This window comes from Sinocyclocheilus rhinocerous, unplaced genomic scaffold, assembly GCF_001515625.1.
Source record: "Sinocyclocheilus rhinocerous isolate Xijiao unplaced genomic scaffold, SAMN03320098_v1.1 scaffold798, whole genome shotgun sequence".
Classification (NCBI taxonomy): domain Eukaryota; kingdom Metazoa; phylum Chordata; class Actinopteri; order Cypriniformes; family Cyprinidae; genus Sinocyclocheilus; species Sinocyclocheilus rhinocerous.
Window position 1 is genome coordinate 387096 of NW_015635037.1, and position 13731 is coordinate 400826.

A 13731-nucleotide genomic window follows, 5' to 3' on the forward strand; every position below is an offset into this window, starting at 1 on the left:
GGGGGGCAGGTGGATTTTTATCATTATAGGGTTTTTGTGTAGACACACTGGCAACACACACTTGTTTACATGTTAAAACAACATGTAAAAGTGAATTTTGCATAATAGGTGCCCTTTAAAATCAAGTGCCTACCTTACTTTTTTTTCTTTTTCGATAACCTGCTACACTTGGATGTTGCTATATCACGATTTGGAAGAAAAATGGGTGGCTTTGTTGTGTTTGTTGCTCCAGACATGTCTGGTGCAGATGTGTGTTCTATTGGGTTTTGAGCAACAGTTCTAATAGAATGGCCACAAAATGTGATTGTCTAAATGGAGGAGTGAGTGACAGCTGGGTTCTGCTGTCACCATGGTTACCACGGTTGGTTGCCTCTTTGTTCTGTTGGAGTGGTCAGACTTTAGTTGCCATTAATGTTGCATTTTGTTTTCGTTACAGCCCATTCAATATTACTGTGTGTGAACGAATCACTTGTGGATTTGAACAAACAGCTAAACCAAAGTATTAATCTGGCATCCATCCATAATGCTCTGGTGATGCAAGGGCGCCTTTGCTTCATAAAATGTTACATTTTAGCCGTTATCTTATAATTTTTTTTTTCTTTTCGTTTTTGTCACTATTTATACATTAGATATGTTGTACTGTAGTTAGCTCATCTATTTTTTTTTTCCATTCCTTTTCAGACAATGCGAAGACATCGCAATGAAGTGACGGTAGAACTGAGAAAGGTAAGTTCACAATAAATGTGAGGTCTGTCATAGTTACAGGTGTATATGCATATTCACTGTTCATTTGCAGGTTTCCTCCGGATGGAGGTATTAAAGCTACAGTGTGCAGCTTAACATTGCATTCTGATGCAATACATGTGACTCATCAGAGAATGCTGGATGAAATAAACTAGACTTAGAACACTGGATTCTCATCCTCTTTAGGTTTTTTTTCATTCCTAAATAACTATGTGCACTCTCAGCGACAACATTAAGCTCTGTTTATTGTGGTGATTCAGTGCGTACTTGAGATTTGTATTTACTGCCTAAATAGTGCTGAATAGTTTCTCAGTCTCATTTAGGGCTGGGCTGTAAAGCTAAAACAATTATATCTTGATATTTGCCTTTTTTTGGCAATATTTACTAGCGTTATTTATGTATTTGCTCTGAAATGGTATGAAATGATCTGAACTAGAAATGATAGACTAGTCACTGACGCATCATTTAAAATGTATTAATCAAAATGATTCACAGATGTTCTAGTGCCATCTCTGATTTATCAACAACAAATATATTGCAATTTATTACTGTTTCAGTTCTCTTGAACTAGCCTAATAATGGCCAAGTAAAAAGTGTTTTTGCAATGTAGCTTGTAATTTTATATTGCCAGTGAACTCTTCAGTACATATTCGAGCGCCCAGTTCTAATATCATTCATCCAGTATCATTTTTAAGATGTGACTTGCAATCCTGCTAACTGACCCACCTTGTGATAATCTCTTGATGTTGCTCTGAGAATTTACTTGCAGTTGCAGTGTTGTGTGTGAGATGATGCGATTGTGTGGGTACATCGCTGCAGGAAATAGAGGAGCATCTGTAGTTTAAATATGGCCTGGGCAGGGAGCTCTCTGGAGTCTCTACATGCATTACAGCAGACTTAAGCAGGTGGTGATTGCATGAAAACAAATATTTAAATGCATTTGGTATTTGGAAAGTGTTTATTTCAAACTATTTAAACAGATTGACTATACAGTAGAAATATAAATAGGTTTTTTATATATGTGGATTATAAAACAACAACATAATGTCTTTCTGTTGAAGCCTTCTCGTGGCTTTGTTCTCTTGTCCGGTGAGCTGTTTCTGTTGGAGATCTGTTTGCGCTTGCAGTATTTGGGTCACGCTATCCATGGTCATGGGGCCCCTGGCTGGCTGCACCCCAAGAAGAAGGGTTGTCATGAGGGGCTTCCCTCGTCACACACTGTTGGCAAGGAACTCAGAACCTCACTAGAACTATTTGTGCTTTTGTGGGTTTCTACATCTATTAAAAAACTGTAACAGATCCCTACTTGAGAATGTAGCATGTCATCACCAGAAGCAAAGTTGCCTGGAGCCTCTGACAAAGTCCATTAGTACAAATGGATACCTGAATGCTTGTGTCACGTCTGAGTGTGTAGAAATCCCCTGTTGTTGATCTACTAGGCCAGAGTTGATGTGGAGCAGAAGTTTAGTCCTACAGCCTTGATGTTGTTGATTCATTTGGTGCTGGATTGGGTGACACAGCAAGTCCTGTCCATATTAGGCAGTTACACTGTCAGCCCAGAGGAATCGGACAGAATTCTGCTGTACTGCTCTGTGTGCGTTTGTGAGCGAGACATTCCTCTTTGCATTCCTGTTTGCTCCAACATTAGAGTCACAGACCACTCACTAATATTATTTTTCTCACACTGCGTAGAACCAGAAGTTACTTTGTGTCCCATTTCGTCAGTTGCCTTTTTCAAGGGTTTGGTTATTGTGCTGTTGAATTCTATTTCATTGACATCAGCAGCAAAATATTCCATTAAGAGGCAATATCATGAGAAAACAGAAGATTGAGTAAAACTTGAAATATTTCCTCTGTGATTAAAAACCAGTTATTCAGACTAAGCTGCTAGAGTGACTGAAACTGTTAGACTTCAAAAGCCCATAACTGTCCACAATAATTTGTCAACGTATTTGATCTGATCTTTCCGCACCTACTTGAGATGCAGAACAACCATCAACATTAAAAAAAGCTGTCTGACTGTGTGTAGCACCTTCCACTCTGCAGTTCCTTCTCGGTGTTAAAAATGAGCAGCTGATGTTTATATTTAGAAAGGTTAAAATATAAAATCATTTCATTCTGATCCACTGTATTGAGGAAGAGGTATGATGTCTTGAAGATACAGCAGAAAAAGCAGCCTGTTTGATTTCATGGTCATTAAAAATGAATACACCTTTGTTAAATATAGGCCAACATGACATTAATCAACACATGAAATGGTGTGTTTTCTGATTTCCTCAAATGCATTGAGTCTGTAAAATCTCAGATAGGTTTGTATTTGTTTAGATCTGCATGATCTCATGATGCATTTATTAAGTGCATGTTATCACAGAGAACCTGGTATTTATTTGGTTTCTCAATCCGTACAGAACAAAAGAGACGAGCATCTCCTAAAGAAACGAAATGTTCCGCAGGAAGAGAGTCTGGAAGACTCTGATGTGGACTCTGATTTCAAAGGGGTAAGAGGCTTTCTTCTCATTTCATCTCACTCCATATCTTCCATTTTCATTTATATAGTTTGTCTAAACTTTCCTCTCTATTTTCTCCTCAGCAAAATGTAACGCTAGATGCCATCTTACAGGTAAGATTCTAGCATGTGTTGATGTTAAATGGTGGTGGTAAGAGAGGCATTAACTCTGATAAATAACCGATACAGAGGGTCAGCGCACACATCAGCACTACACTTCACAAAGTGTGTGTGGGTGTGAGCGGCCCCTTCTTCCTCTCATTCTCCATTTCTCATCTTTTTCACTACAGAACGCCACCAGTGACAATGCAGTGGTGCAGCTCAGTGCAGTGCAAGCAGCCAGGTAAAATGTTGCGATATGTATATGAAAGGATTTGCATTTGTTATACAATGCCTTATAAAACCATCTTTCATAACCTTGAAACAACTTATAAAAATGGACTCTTTTTACTTTCTTAATACACATTCCTGGTGTTTGATTTATCAGTAAATGTGAATCTAAAGAAGCAAAGTTTAAGACCTGCACTAATTTCATTCCTCATTGAATGTCATTAATAAATGAAATAAAATGAATAATAAATGAAATGTCATTAATAAATGAATAAAAATTTTGATGTTAATATTTTATATAGAGCTGAAATAGTTGATCAGCTGAATGTGAAAAGCCTAACACAAAACAGAAAATTGGCATACTTTTTTAATTATGCTTGTAAGTAAATATAATTAAATATTTTTGGCTGGATTGGTCTCTTTGAAATAAATTGCATGAACACTGCTGGCATGTATTTGGAGTGCTGAAAGATGTTTGTTTTTCTCGTTTCTGTCCTTACAGAAAATTGCTCTCAAGTGACAGAAATCCCCCCATAGATGACTTGATAAAATGTGGAATCCTTCCAATCTTAGTCAAATGCCTGGAGAGTGATGACAAGTGAGTGACTACATGGCACTGAGTGAAATTATTCTAAACTTAATTGTGCTGTTTGTGTACGAATATCGTCTTAAGTGCTGGTATAAAGTGTATGAGATAAGAGAGGGTGCATGTTAGATGGACAGAGTTCCTCAGGTGAGATGGTCAGAGTGGACTGTGATCCTCAAGAGCTGTTCATCATGCACTTCCATTCAAAAATTTGGGCCTCAGTAAGATTTAATTTTTGAAAGAAATTAATTCTACACAGATGCATATAATGATCAAAATGAAAAAACAACAACAGACATTTAAAATTGTAATAACTGTTTTCGTTTTAATGTTTTTGCAGTATTTTGATCAAATAAATGTAGCATTGAAGAGCAAAAGAGACTTCTTTCAAAAACATCTTGCTTCAATTACACACAAGCAGCATCTTTTAAATGCATAACTATGAGGATAAATAAAGATTGGTACCTGATACACAAATGAAAATCCACCTTTTCAACATCTATATAATAAATGTTAAAACTTTAATCCTTTTGTTCACAAATTACTGGAAAGGTAATTATAATGCATTGGACAATAGGTGTGGGTACACTCTGTGTATGACTCATTACTTTTGGTCATGTATGACTCGAAATCAGCCAAGAACTGTTACTGTGTTTGTATACTTTAATTTAAAAAAATGGTTACAAACACAGAATTCTGGCTACAAACACAGAATCCTGTGGGAAAGTCCTGCGGAGTATCACAGAAGGTCACTCTAAATTCAGAGTGGTAAGAAGCAAAGTGTTGTTTATCCACCACCTCAAAAACATCTAAACTTACTTGTCTCTCTCTTTCTTCATCAGTCCTTCATTGCAGTTTGAAGCTGCCTGGGCTTTGACCAACATTGCATCAGGGACGTCTGCGCAGACGCAGGCAGTGGTCAAATCCAGTACGTTGTTTGGACAGGCTTTCCTCTACTGGATCAGCCTGTTTTGACTTCATCCGTTCTGTGTATAGCTGATCGCTGTATGTTCTCCTCTCATTCTCTCTCTCTCTCTGTCTGTGTAGATGCTGTCCCATTGTTTTTGAGACTTCTCCACTCTCCTCATCAGAATGTGTGTGAGCAGGCCGTGTGGGCACTGGGAAACATCATTGGTGAGTAACTGTGAAATGTCTTCACACTGTTACCGCCTCTGAATTTTGTAACTAAAAGTGAGAAAAATGAGAACAAGAATTTAAATTGAAACCAGTTAGAGGGGATAAGTTTGACCTTTTTTTCATTCTCCTGGCAACGAAAACTCATTGAGCAGTAATATGTGAACCTTTGGATGTCATCATGCCTTGAGCAGCTGCTACATGCATATTGGTGGCATTAACACATTGAAAGCTGTTTGTTCAACCAACATTAAACACCGAAGGAAGAATATATTATTTTACCTTTTTTATTTATTCAAGGTTCACAAACCTTCAAAGCTGTACTTGCATTGCGCCACCTATAGTACTGGAGTATATTCGCTTTTTGTTCAGTCCAACAAATTTGTTTTGCTCTTTTTTGTTCCGCTTTTGGCACAAATAGTCTTTACCATATTCTTGACTGTAGCCACTACATTTGATTTTCTTCTTTAAGAAGTTGTCTTTAAAATTTGACTTTACATTTGTCCCCAAAATGCTGTTCCATATTTTGAAAGGTGTAACAGGTGGGATGATCATCAGAACTTAACCCACGTGTTTGTTTCATGGGCCCTGTGCAGGTGATGGGCCTCAGTGTCGAGATTACGTTATCTCGCTAGGCGTGGTCAAACCTCTCTTGTCGTTTATTAATCCTTCCATCCCCATAACCTTCTTGAGAAACGTTACCTGGGTCATTGTCAACCTGTGCCGAAACAAAGACCCACCCCCACCTATGGAAACAGTACAAGAGGTGAGGAGTGTGTGTGAGATTGTATGTGCATGTACTGAGTAAAATTAATCTATGAATTGTTCAGTTGAATATTGTTTAGTAAAGAACAACTTCAGGCATTTTTGGTAACCTAAAATAACGCTGGGTCTATGGCTGTTTGAGTGATTTGTATGTATGTATGAAGGATTTTATAAACTGGCATTTAATCCAGTAAAGTATCACTATGTCACAATATCTTAAAGAGTGTGCAAGAGATTGTCAAGAAATTTTTCTTCTTTAGACTCGCCCTCTCAATTATCTGGTGTCTCTCCCTTTAAAGGGGTCATATGATGCTGCTAAAAAGAACATTATTTTGTGTATTTGGTGTAATGAAAGTATCTGTTCAGTCTGTGCCGATATTATGCTGTGTAATCGACATGCCAGTATTTTATCTAATTTTTCTTTTCTCCTCTTGTCTGAAATGTGGAGGTGTAGCTTTGAGCTGAAAGGAACATATTGTACCTCCTGCTGCTAAGAAATCATTAGACTGTGTTCTCACTCTGTCTTATTGTGTGTGTGTGTGTGTGTGTGTGTGTGTGTGTGTGTGTGTGACAACTGTTTCATAGATGGCAGGCCTAATGAATATTCTGTTGTCCTACAGCTGATTTCATGTTTACATGCTGTTTGCTTATTCTCAGTCTGGTGGTTTAAACTAAAATATTAATTTCTAAAATTCTCTTTTTTGCTCACAGATTCTTCCTGCCCTTTGTGTACTCATATATCATACAGATATAAATGTAAGTACAAGATATAAACATTTTTATAAGTGTTGCTCTTAATTACATAAATAGTGTCGTAAATTTGGATTTAGTTACTTAACTGGCTGATTTACATTATTCTTTAGTTATTATTGCACAAAAAAGGGTATTCTATTGCCTTGAGGGGATTTATTTTGCAATAATGATCAGCTGACATTTTTCTCAATTATTATGCGGCTTCTTATCAAATAAGTATATTAACATAAAATATTAGTTTTATTTTTATTTCTTTACTTTGAATTATATCCTCTAAAAAAGAAGAAAAATGTCAGAGTCAGAGAGCTGTGTAATGAATGGTAGAAACTGAGTCTGTGTTCACATTTTAAACACTAAAATCTCCTCCTTCCTCTAGATTCTGGTAGACACAGTGTGGGCTCTGTCCTATCTGACAGATGGAGGTAATGAGCAGATTCAAATGGTAATAGACTCAGGTGTCGTCCCCTTCCTTGTTCCACTGCTCAGCCACCAAGAGGTCAAAGTTCAGGTAAAAAAGAATACCATTTCTATACATTAAAAACAACACAAAGCCATTTTCTAAAAGTGTTTGTGTATCCTGTGCTCAGACTGCGGCGCTGAGAGCGGTGGGGAACATTGTAACAGGGACGGATGAGCAGACTCAGGTGGTGCTCAACTGTGATGTCCTCTCTCACTTTCCCAACCTGCTCACACACCCCAAAGAGAAGATCAACAAGGTGAGACACACACACACACACACACACACACATCCCATCTGATCCCATTTGTGTGAAATGTAATCAAGATGATGAAACCCAAATATTTACTTGTCTAATTTTATAAATGACTCCAGAAATCTCCCCAGTCGCAGCGTAAGCACTGTGGCTCATGTTTAGAGTACATCTGTGATGTCTGTTCTTCCCTGCAGGAGGCAGTGTGGTTCCTGTCCAATATAACAGCAGGTAACCAGCAGCAGGTGCAGGCTGTAATAGATGCTGGTCTCATACCCATGATCATTCACCAGCTTGCCAAGGTAAGATGTTACCTGTGTAGCCTGCTGTACATCCACTTTTCCCTTTTGCACTTTCATTTTAGCATTCATTATAGCTTTTAATTACAGATTTGCAGTACTTGTCACAGTATATATAATATGGGGTCCAAAGTCTTGAGACCAATAGTGAACATGCTCCTATGTTGCGTTTTTCTTTTTTATATATATCTTATTAATCTTGTTTTAATTTTGCTTTAAATTTTCAAGTTGAAATTCTTTTAAATCCAAGCAATGTCTGGTGATCAGAATATCATAGGTATTTAATGTTAGGTCTTATTTGACTTGGGCCAATAAGTAACCACCCACAACACCCTATAATCGAAATAAAACACTCTTAAAAAATCTAGAAATATTATGATTATTTGACTATTTCACTATTAATAATCTGTTCAGAAGAAGACAATTCTGGAGCTTGAATCTAGACTCTTTGAAGAGTCCGTATAAGATGCTCCAATAAACAGTGCTTGATCTTTAATGTGTTTTTCTAAACAGGGTGATTTTGGAACACAGAAGGAGGCTGCATGGGCCATTAGCAACTTGACAATAAGTGGAAGAAAGGATCAGGTACGAACCATTCCAGATGAATTTCGGATTCCGAGCTACTTTTCTTTTCCAGCTTGTTCATTTGTTACCTTGATATAATTGGCAGGTGGAGTACTTAGTGCAGCAAAACGTGATCCCGCCCTTCTGCAACCTGCTGTCAGTGAAAGACTCTCAGGTGGTCCAGGTGGTTCTCGATGGACTGAAAAACATCCTTATCATGGCTGGGGAGGAAGCCAGCACAATTGCTGAGATCATTGAAGAGTGTGGAGGTAATGCATTAAGTATAGAAATGGGTAGTCCTTCATATTTAGACCGTCTCTTTTGGTTGTGTTGTGATAAATGATCTGTAGATTAGGCCGAAATTATCACACATGCACATTCACTGATGTTTTACTTGTTTTATAGAAAAATAAAAAAGATTAGCAGTAATAGTCTTGCTTCTGTATTTCAGGATTGGAAAAAATCGAGAACCTACAGCAGCATGAAAATGAGGACATCTATAAACTTGCATTTGAAATCATCGATCAGTACTTTTCAGGAGACGATGTGAGTCACAATCTCTTGGTTCTTGGCATGTTTCTCTGTATAGTGCTTGATGCACTAATGTGTTGTTGCTTGTGGGCGTTATTGGGGCTTTCGCACCCGAGGAAACTTTTCATAGTTCCTAGAAGTACTGGCAGAAGTAACCGCAGGAACTAGGAAAGGTTTTAGTTCTAGGAACTCGGTTTGGGGGAAATAAATTTGCTTGTACTTCAGAGTAGGGTCTTAAAGTCCCCCTGTAGTGAAAATCAAGTTTTTTATGTTGTTTATTTGTGTATGTGGTGTTTTTAATATGCTTTTAGACAAACCATGTGCCAATCTATTAATCAGCACCATTGCGGAGTATTTTCTCCTTAAAACTGTAGTTTCCCAAAGGCAGTCCCAGAAATGCGGTTTGAAACAGCCCTCGGTTTGCTACGTCACAAACCAATAACCAATCACGTCAAGGGATCGATTCCTATTACTAGCATGCAAAATATACCAATACCAGCACAAAACCAAAAATAAATGAAAGCAAAAAAACCCATGAAGCTGTGGTTTAATGCGAATTTAGAACCGCTAACTTGCATTATAACCCGTGCCAACAGTGTAAAAGTATAAAGTTACTTACTTGACGATGTTGTGTCCTAAAATGCCTTGAAGACTCGAATACAGCCGTTTGTGATTCTTAATTCGCGCCCGCGAGCATACGCGTGTGAAGTGCAGACGCCGATGCGGGAGAGGTGTTACAGTATTCACTGTAGTTGTCCGCTAATAAAAACCTAGTTTTATCAGTCATTATCCGTGTATGCCGTTGTTTTGCGTTTACTTCAGTTCAGTGGATCAGGAGGCGCTGGCTGGTGCGACTGAGTGGAGGCGGGACTAATTTGCATATTCATAGTTCCGCGTATAGTAAATGAGGCACGGGTGAAGAGTTACATTCAAGCTATTTTAAGGCATGAGAAAATTATTTTCACAAGAAAAAACATTTAAATGTCATTTTGATGATCAAAGATAAGTTTTAAGGGATAAAATATTTGACTACAGGGGGACTTTAAACAGTACTACTATAGGAACTACTAGCCTCAATGATTTGTCACACTGCAAGTTGTCATAGGAAATTTAGTCAGATTTTTGTGCTCTTTCAAGTGTAAATTGTGTGCTTACATTCCATCTCCGTTATCACGAAACCCACGACACACAACATTCCGATCATGGCATTCTCCATTTACCGGTTGTTGACGTTTGTAAATGAGAGTTGTAAATTCAGAGTTCCTGCTGTCAGTGCGAATGCAACCAGGAAAATGGCCCAAGGGGGAAATTGGTTCTCTAGGAACCACCATGCTGGCTAGTTCCTATAACTACATGGTGTGAAAGCCCCATTTGTTGGTGGTTCTGTCTAGATTTGAATTATGAGTAGATATCATGTTAGTAATGTCTGGTTCTGTTTCTAGATTGATGAGGACCCCAGCCTGATTCCTGAGGCCACCCAGGGAGGCACATTTAACTTTGATCCATCCTCCAACCTACAAACCAAGGAGTTCAAGTTCTAGACAACCGGAGCTTCGAACTTAGGAATGGTGGGTTTCCCAGCTGCTCCTCAACCCCTGCCACCTATTGACCCATCATCTACCCAACCACTCACTAACCAGAAAAACCAATCAATCACCATGCTCAGAAATGACACTCACTCAGAAGAAACTAGCACTGAAGGATCTGAGTCTCAACGCCACTCAAAATATGGATGGATCTCGACAACCTCAAGACATGGAAGAAAAAAAAGAACAAGACTCATTATACTGCAGTTGCCAAAAAACATAACAAAAAAACAACAAAAAAAGGATATATATTTTGCTGTTTCACTCACTCACACACATAGGTGAGCATGAACAATAATAGGAACTTCTGTTGTTGTACCAGCCATCATATCAGCCAAGGAAGAAGAAAGAAAGAGTTATTCCTGAAATATAAAGGCAGGGATTTTCTTTTGTTTCCAAGAAATCCCTTCCCTCGAAATGTTGCATTTCTGGTAATGATCTTAGAGTCTCAGCCAGACACCCAACTCAATACGTCCAGCCTTGACTGTGTTAAGCCATTTGGACCCCCTCCCTCATTCATCCGAAATCTGTGAACTAGCCTATAATGGGTTATTCCATGGAATATTATTCAAATGTGGGAAGGGAGTGTCTCTAAATATGTGGTGTGCAAACAGAACTTAAATTATCGCCACCAATTTTTGCTTTTTCTTCATCCTGAAATTATGGATATTTACAAAACACTGAAGATAATGAAGAAGAAAAAAAATCACGTCAGAAGATCACAAACTTGAATGGAGAAAATTTCATTTAAGGCATTCAAGCGCCCTCATTTTCGAAGTTCTGCAGCGATAGTGTAGTGGACATTCATTGTGCCGATTTTTTTTTTTTTGGTTTGCAGTAGGACTGTCGGACATGTCAAAGGAGGATCCTATATGATTTGTCAATTTAGCCAGGACTTTTAAAGGGCCGCCCCAGCCTTTGGAAGTTCTTTGAGATAACCTTAACAGGTCTTTCTGCTTAACAAGGGTGCTCTGGCAGCGCTTTTTATTTTCTGGATTCATCTGCTCTACTTCCTGTCTGTAAGCATAGTAATAAGTTCATCGGGATGAGCCCAGTTGTAACCGTTTGGAGGATATTTTCACTAAATCAGTGCATTTCTTCACTTGGTAGTCAAAACCACAAGAAACTTTGCAACAGTGATTGGATTGTGAATTCTTTTTTTGTTTTGATCAGCGGAGCTTTTGCAGTTTTTCCAGTCTTACGCGCACACTTTTGGTTTTCTCGCTTTATTGCTTAATGTAAGCGGAGAGCGATGTTCGCTTAATTTTGACTATACAAGCAATGGGGAAAGGAGATCCATGACATTGTGGTTCGTTTTTTGTTTAGTTGGTTTTTAATCTTATTTCACTTGCTACAAAACCTAATTGTACCAACTAAAATAAAAGTATATTTCTTGTTTAGGTATATAATGCAAAGCTACCACACTTAGGTCCACTAGACGTTGTTGGGACGCACGCTACAGAACAATAATAACGTTGTGATTATTGATTTGCAGCCAATAGGGGTAATTTTTTTTTTTTGTTCATTTTTGGTTTAACTTTCATTTTGTAATGGCAAATCATTGCCATTATTTGGAAAATGGGCTTTCTTACTGTTGTGACTGGATGTTTTGTTTTTTTTCTTTTTTTCCCCCTGTGCATTAACTTGTAAAGGGATGTATGGGGGAAAAAATTGCATTTGAACTAAAGTAGTTATGTTTGGGCCGCAAACTGCTGAAAAAGACAGTAAGGAAGCTAAAGGCAGCCCTGATCATTTTTGAATTAGCCATTATTGTTGAACAAAAAGAAAAAACAGGTTTGAAATTCATGAACTTATCTAGACAACTAGAAAACGAGCCACTTTAAAGAAGTTTTGTCTTGTATCAGAAATGGATACAAGCTTATTGCTTGTTGCAAGATTTTTACTTGCTAAAGAAAAAAAAATTTATCTAAAAAGCGACAGATCACATTTTGGCCTCTGATTGTTTGTATGTTTTTATAAATTTTAGAACTGAATTTCTCTTTAAGGTGGCTCATCAGTATTTTTTTTTTCAACTCTTGTGCATATTAAAGATAAAGAATGAGTTGAAATTAATTGTGCCTTTTGTTTTTCATTTGAAAGCAACTAAAAAAAGGTTCATGTCTACCACGTTGCATTGGAGCTGCTTATAAAATGGGGTCTTTTGGGTGTTATGTCTGCCTATCTCTGGACTTTACCATGACACATTCTCTGGAGTAGAGTATAATTCTTATTAAATTCTCCTTTAGTCTGCTGGCTGACTTGTAATTGATCTCCTTAACTTCCATTTTGCTCCCTTCTCATTCTTTTCATATGGATCACAACTACCCACAATTCTCAACCTATCCACTTCCCCTCCCCACCTCCACCTTTCTATGGCAACACATCTTTCACTCATCACTCCCTCAGGACGTGCTTTATGTATCAATGAACCTAACCAAAATAAACTTGCTGTTAGCCATCCTTTTTATTGCTCTCTTATGATTGACCTTCTGATGCTTTGGTGTCTCTTCTCTTTTACCCGTTACCTTTACTTCTTGTCCCTGTTGTGGCATTTAATTTACCTTTTTCTATTCAAAAGTCTCTTTTTCGCTCTTTCTAATAAGTGCCGTTTTCAAAGTTGTTTCTCAAGTGAGCTTACAGAGGTTGGCGCTAAATCAGAACCAGGCCACACCAGTCACCCAACGTGCTACATAAGGACTACAATTACCACGAGTTTACGTGCATGAGGGATGAGCTTTTTCCAAACTTTTTAGAAAGCTGATTTTAAAAAGCAATTTAGATTGAAGAACAAAATGTCATATTTAATCTTAAAATTGAACATTTTAACCATATGAAATTCCTATAGGATTCCATGTCTGGAATTAGAATTCTGCGTTGACCTACAAATCGACGTCATGACTGAAAAGTTCTATTGCAAATGTTTCTGTTGATATATTTTCATGCTGTGCCTTGAATATTTGTACGTTTGACAGTTAGTTCTGTGATGCCTACATATATTATGGTGAAGAATATAATCACCCTATTAAACGATGGCAGAAAATCTTAAGAGTTCTTTAAAAGGTTAGTTCACCCAAAAATAAAAATTCTGTCATTAATTACTCCCCATCATGTCATTCATTCATTACAGTAACGCAACTGAAATGTTCCCAGGCCCAGAAACGTAGGTAGTACATAGGTTCAACAGTCCATGTGACATCAGTGGTTCAACTTTGCAAAGCTAGGA

The 13731-nt window shown here is 37.8% G+C and overlaps 1 protein-coding gene across 1 annotated transcript in view; it reads left to right on the forward strand.

Moving 5' to 3' along the window:
• LOC107746270 (importin subunit alpha-4) overlaps nt 1-12968 on the forward strand; it is a 24568-nt gene extending 11600 nt beyond the window's left edge. Inside the window, exons 2-17 of the mRNA XM_016560402.1 lie at nt 682-726; nt 3153-3242; nt 3335-3364; nt 3541-3593; nt 4083-4178; nt 5009-5094; nt 5214-5300; nt 5897-6066; nt 6777-6821; nt 7195-7326; nt 7406-7534; nt 7726-7830; nt 8341-8412; nt 8498-8660; nt 8843-8937; nt 10365-12968. Of these exons, the coding sequence (XP_016415888.1) occupies nt 682-726; nt 3153-3242; nt 3335-3364; nt 3541-3593; nt 4083-4178; nt 5009-5094; nt 5214-5300; nt 5897-6066; nt 6777-6821; nt 7195-7326; nt 7406-7534; nt 7726-7830; nt 8341-8412; nt 8498-8660; nt 8843-8937; nt 10365-10463 (1497 nt within the window). The 3' untranslated portion in view covers nt 10464-12968. The remainder of the gene's footprint in view (nt 1-681; nt 727-3152; nt 3243-3334; nt 3365-3540; nt 3594-4082; nt 4179-5008; nt 5095-5213; nt 5301-5896; nt 6067-6776; nt 6822-7194; nt 7327-7405; nt 7535-7725; nt 7831-8340; nt 8413-8497; nt 8661-8842; nt 8938-10364) is intronic.
• Nucleotides 12969-13731: the final 763 nt, after the last annotated feature.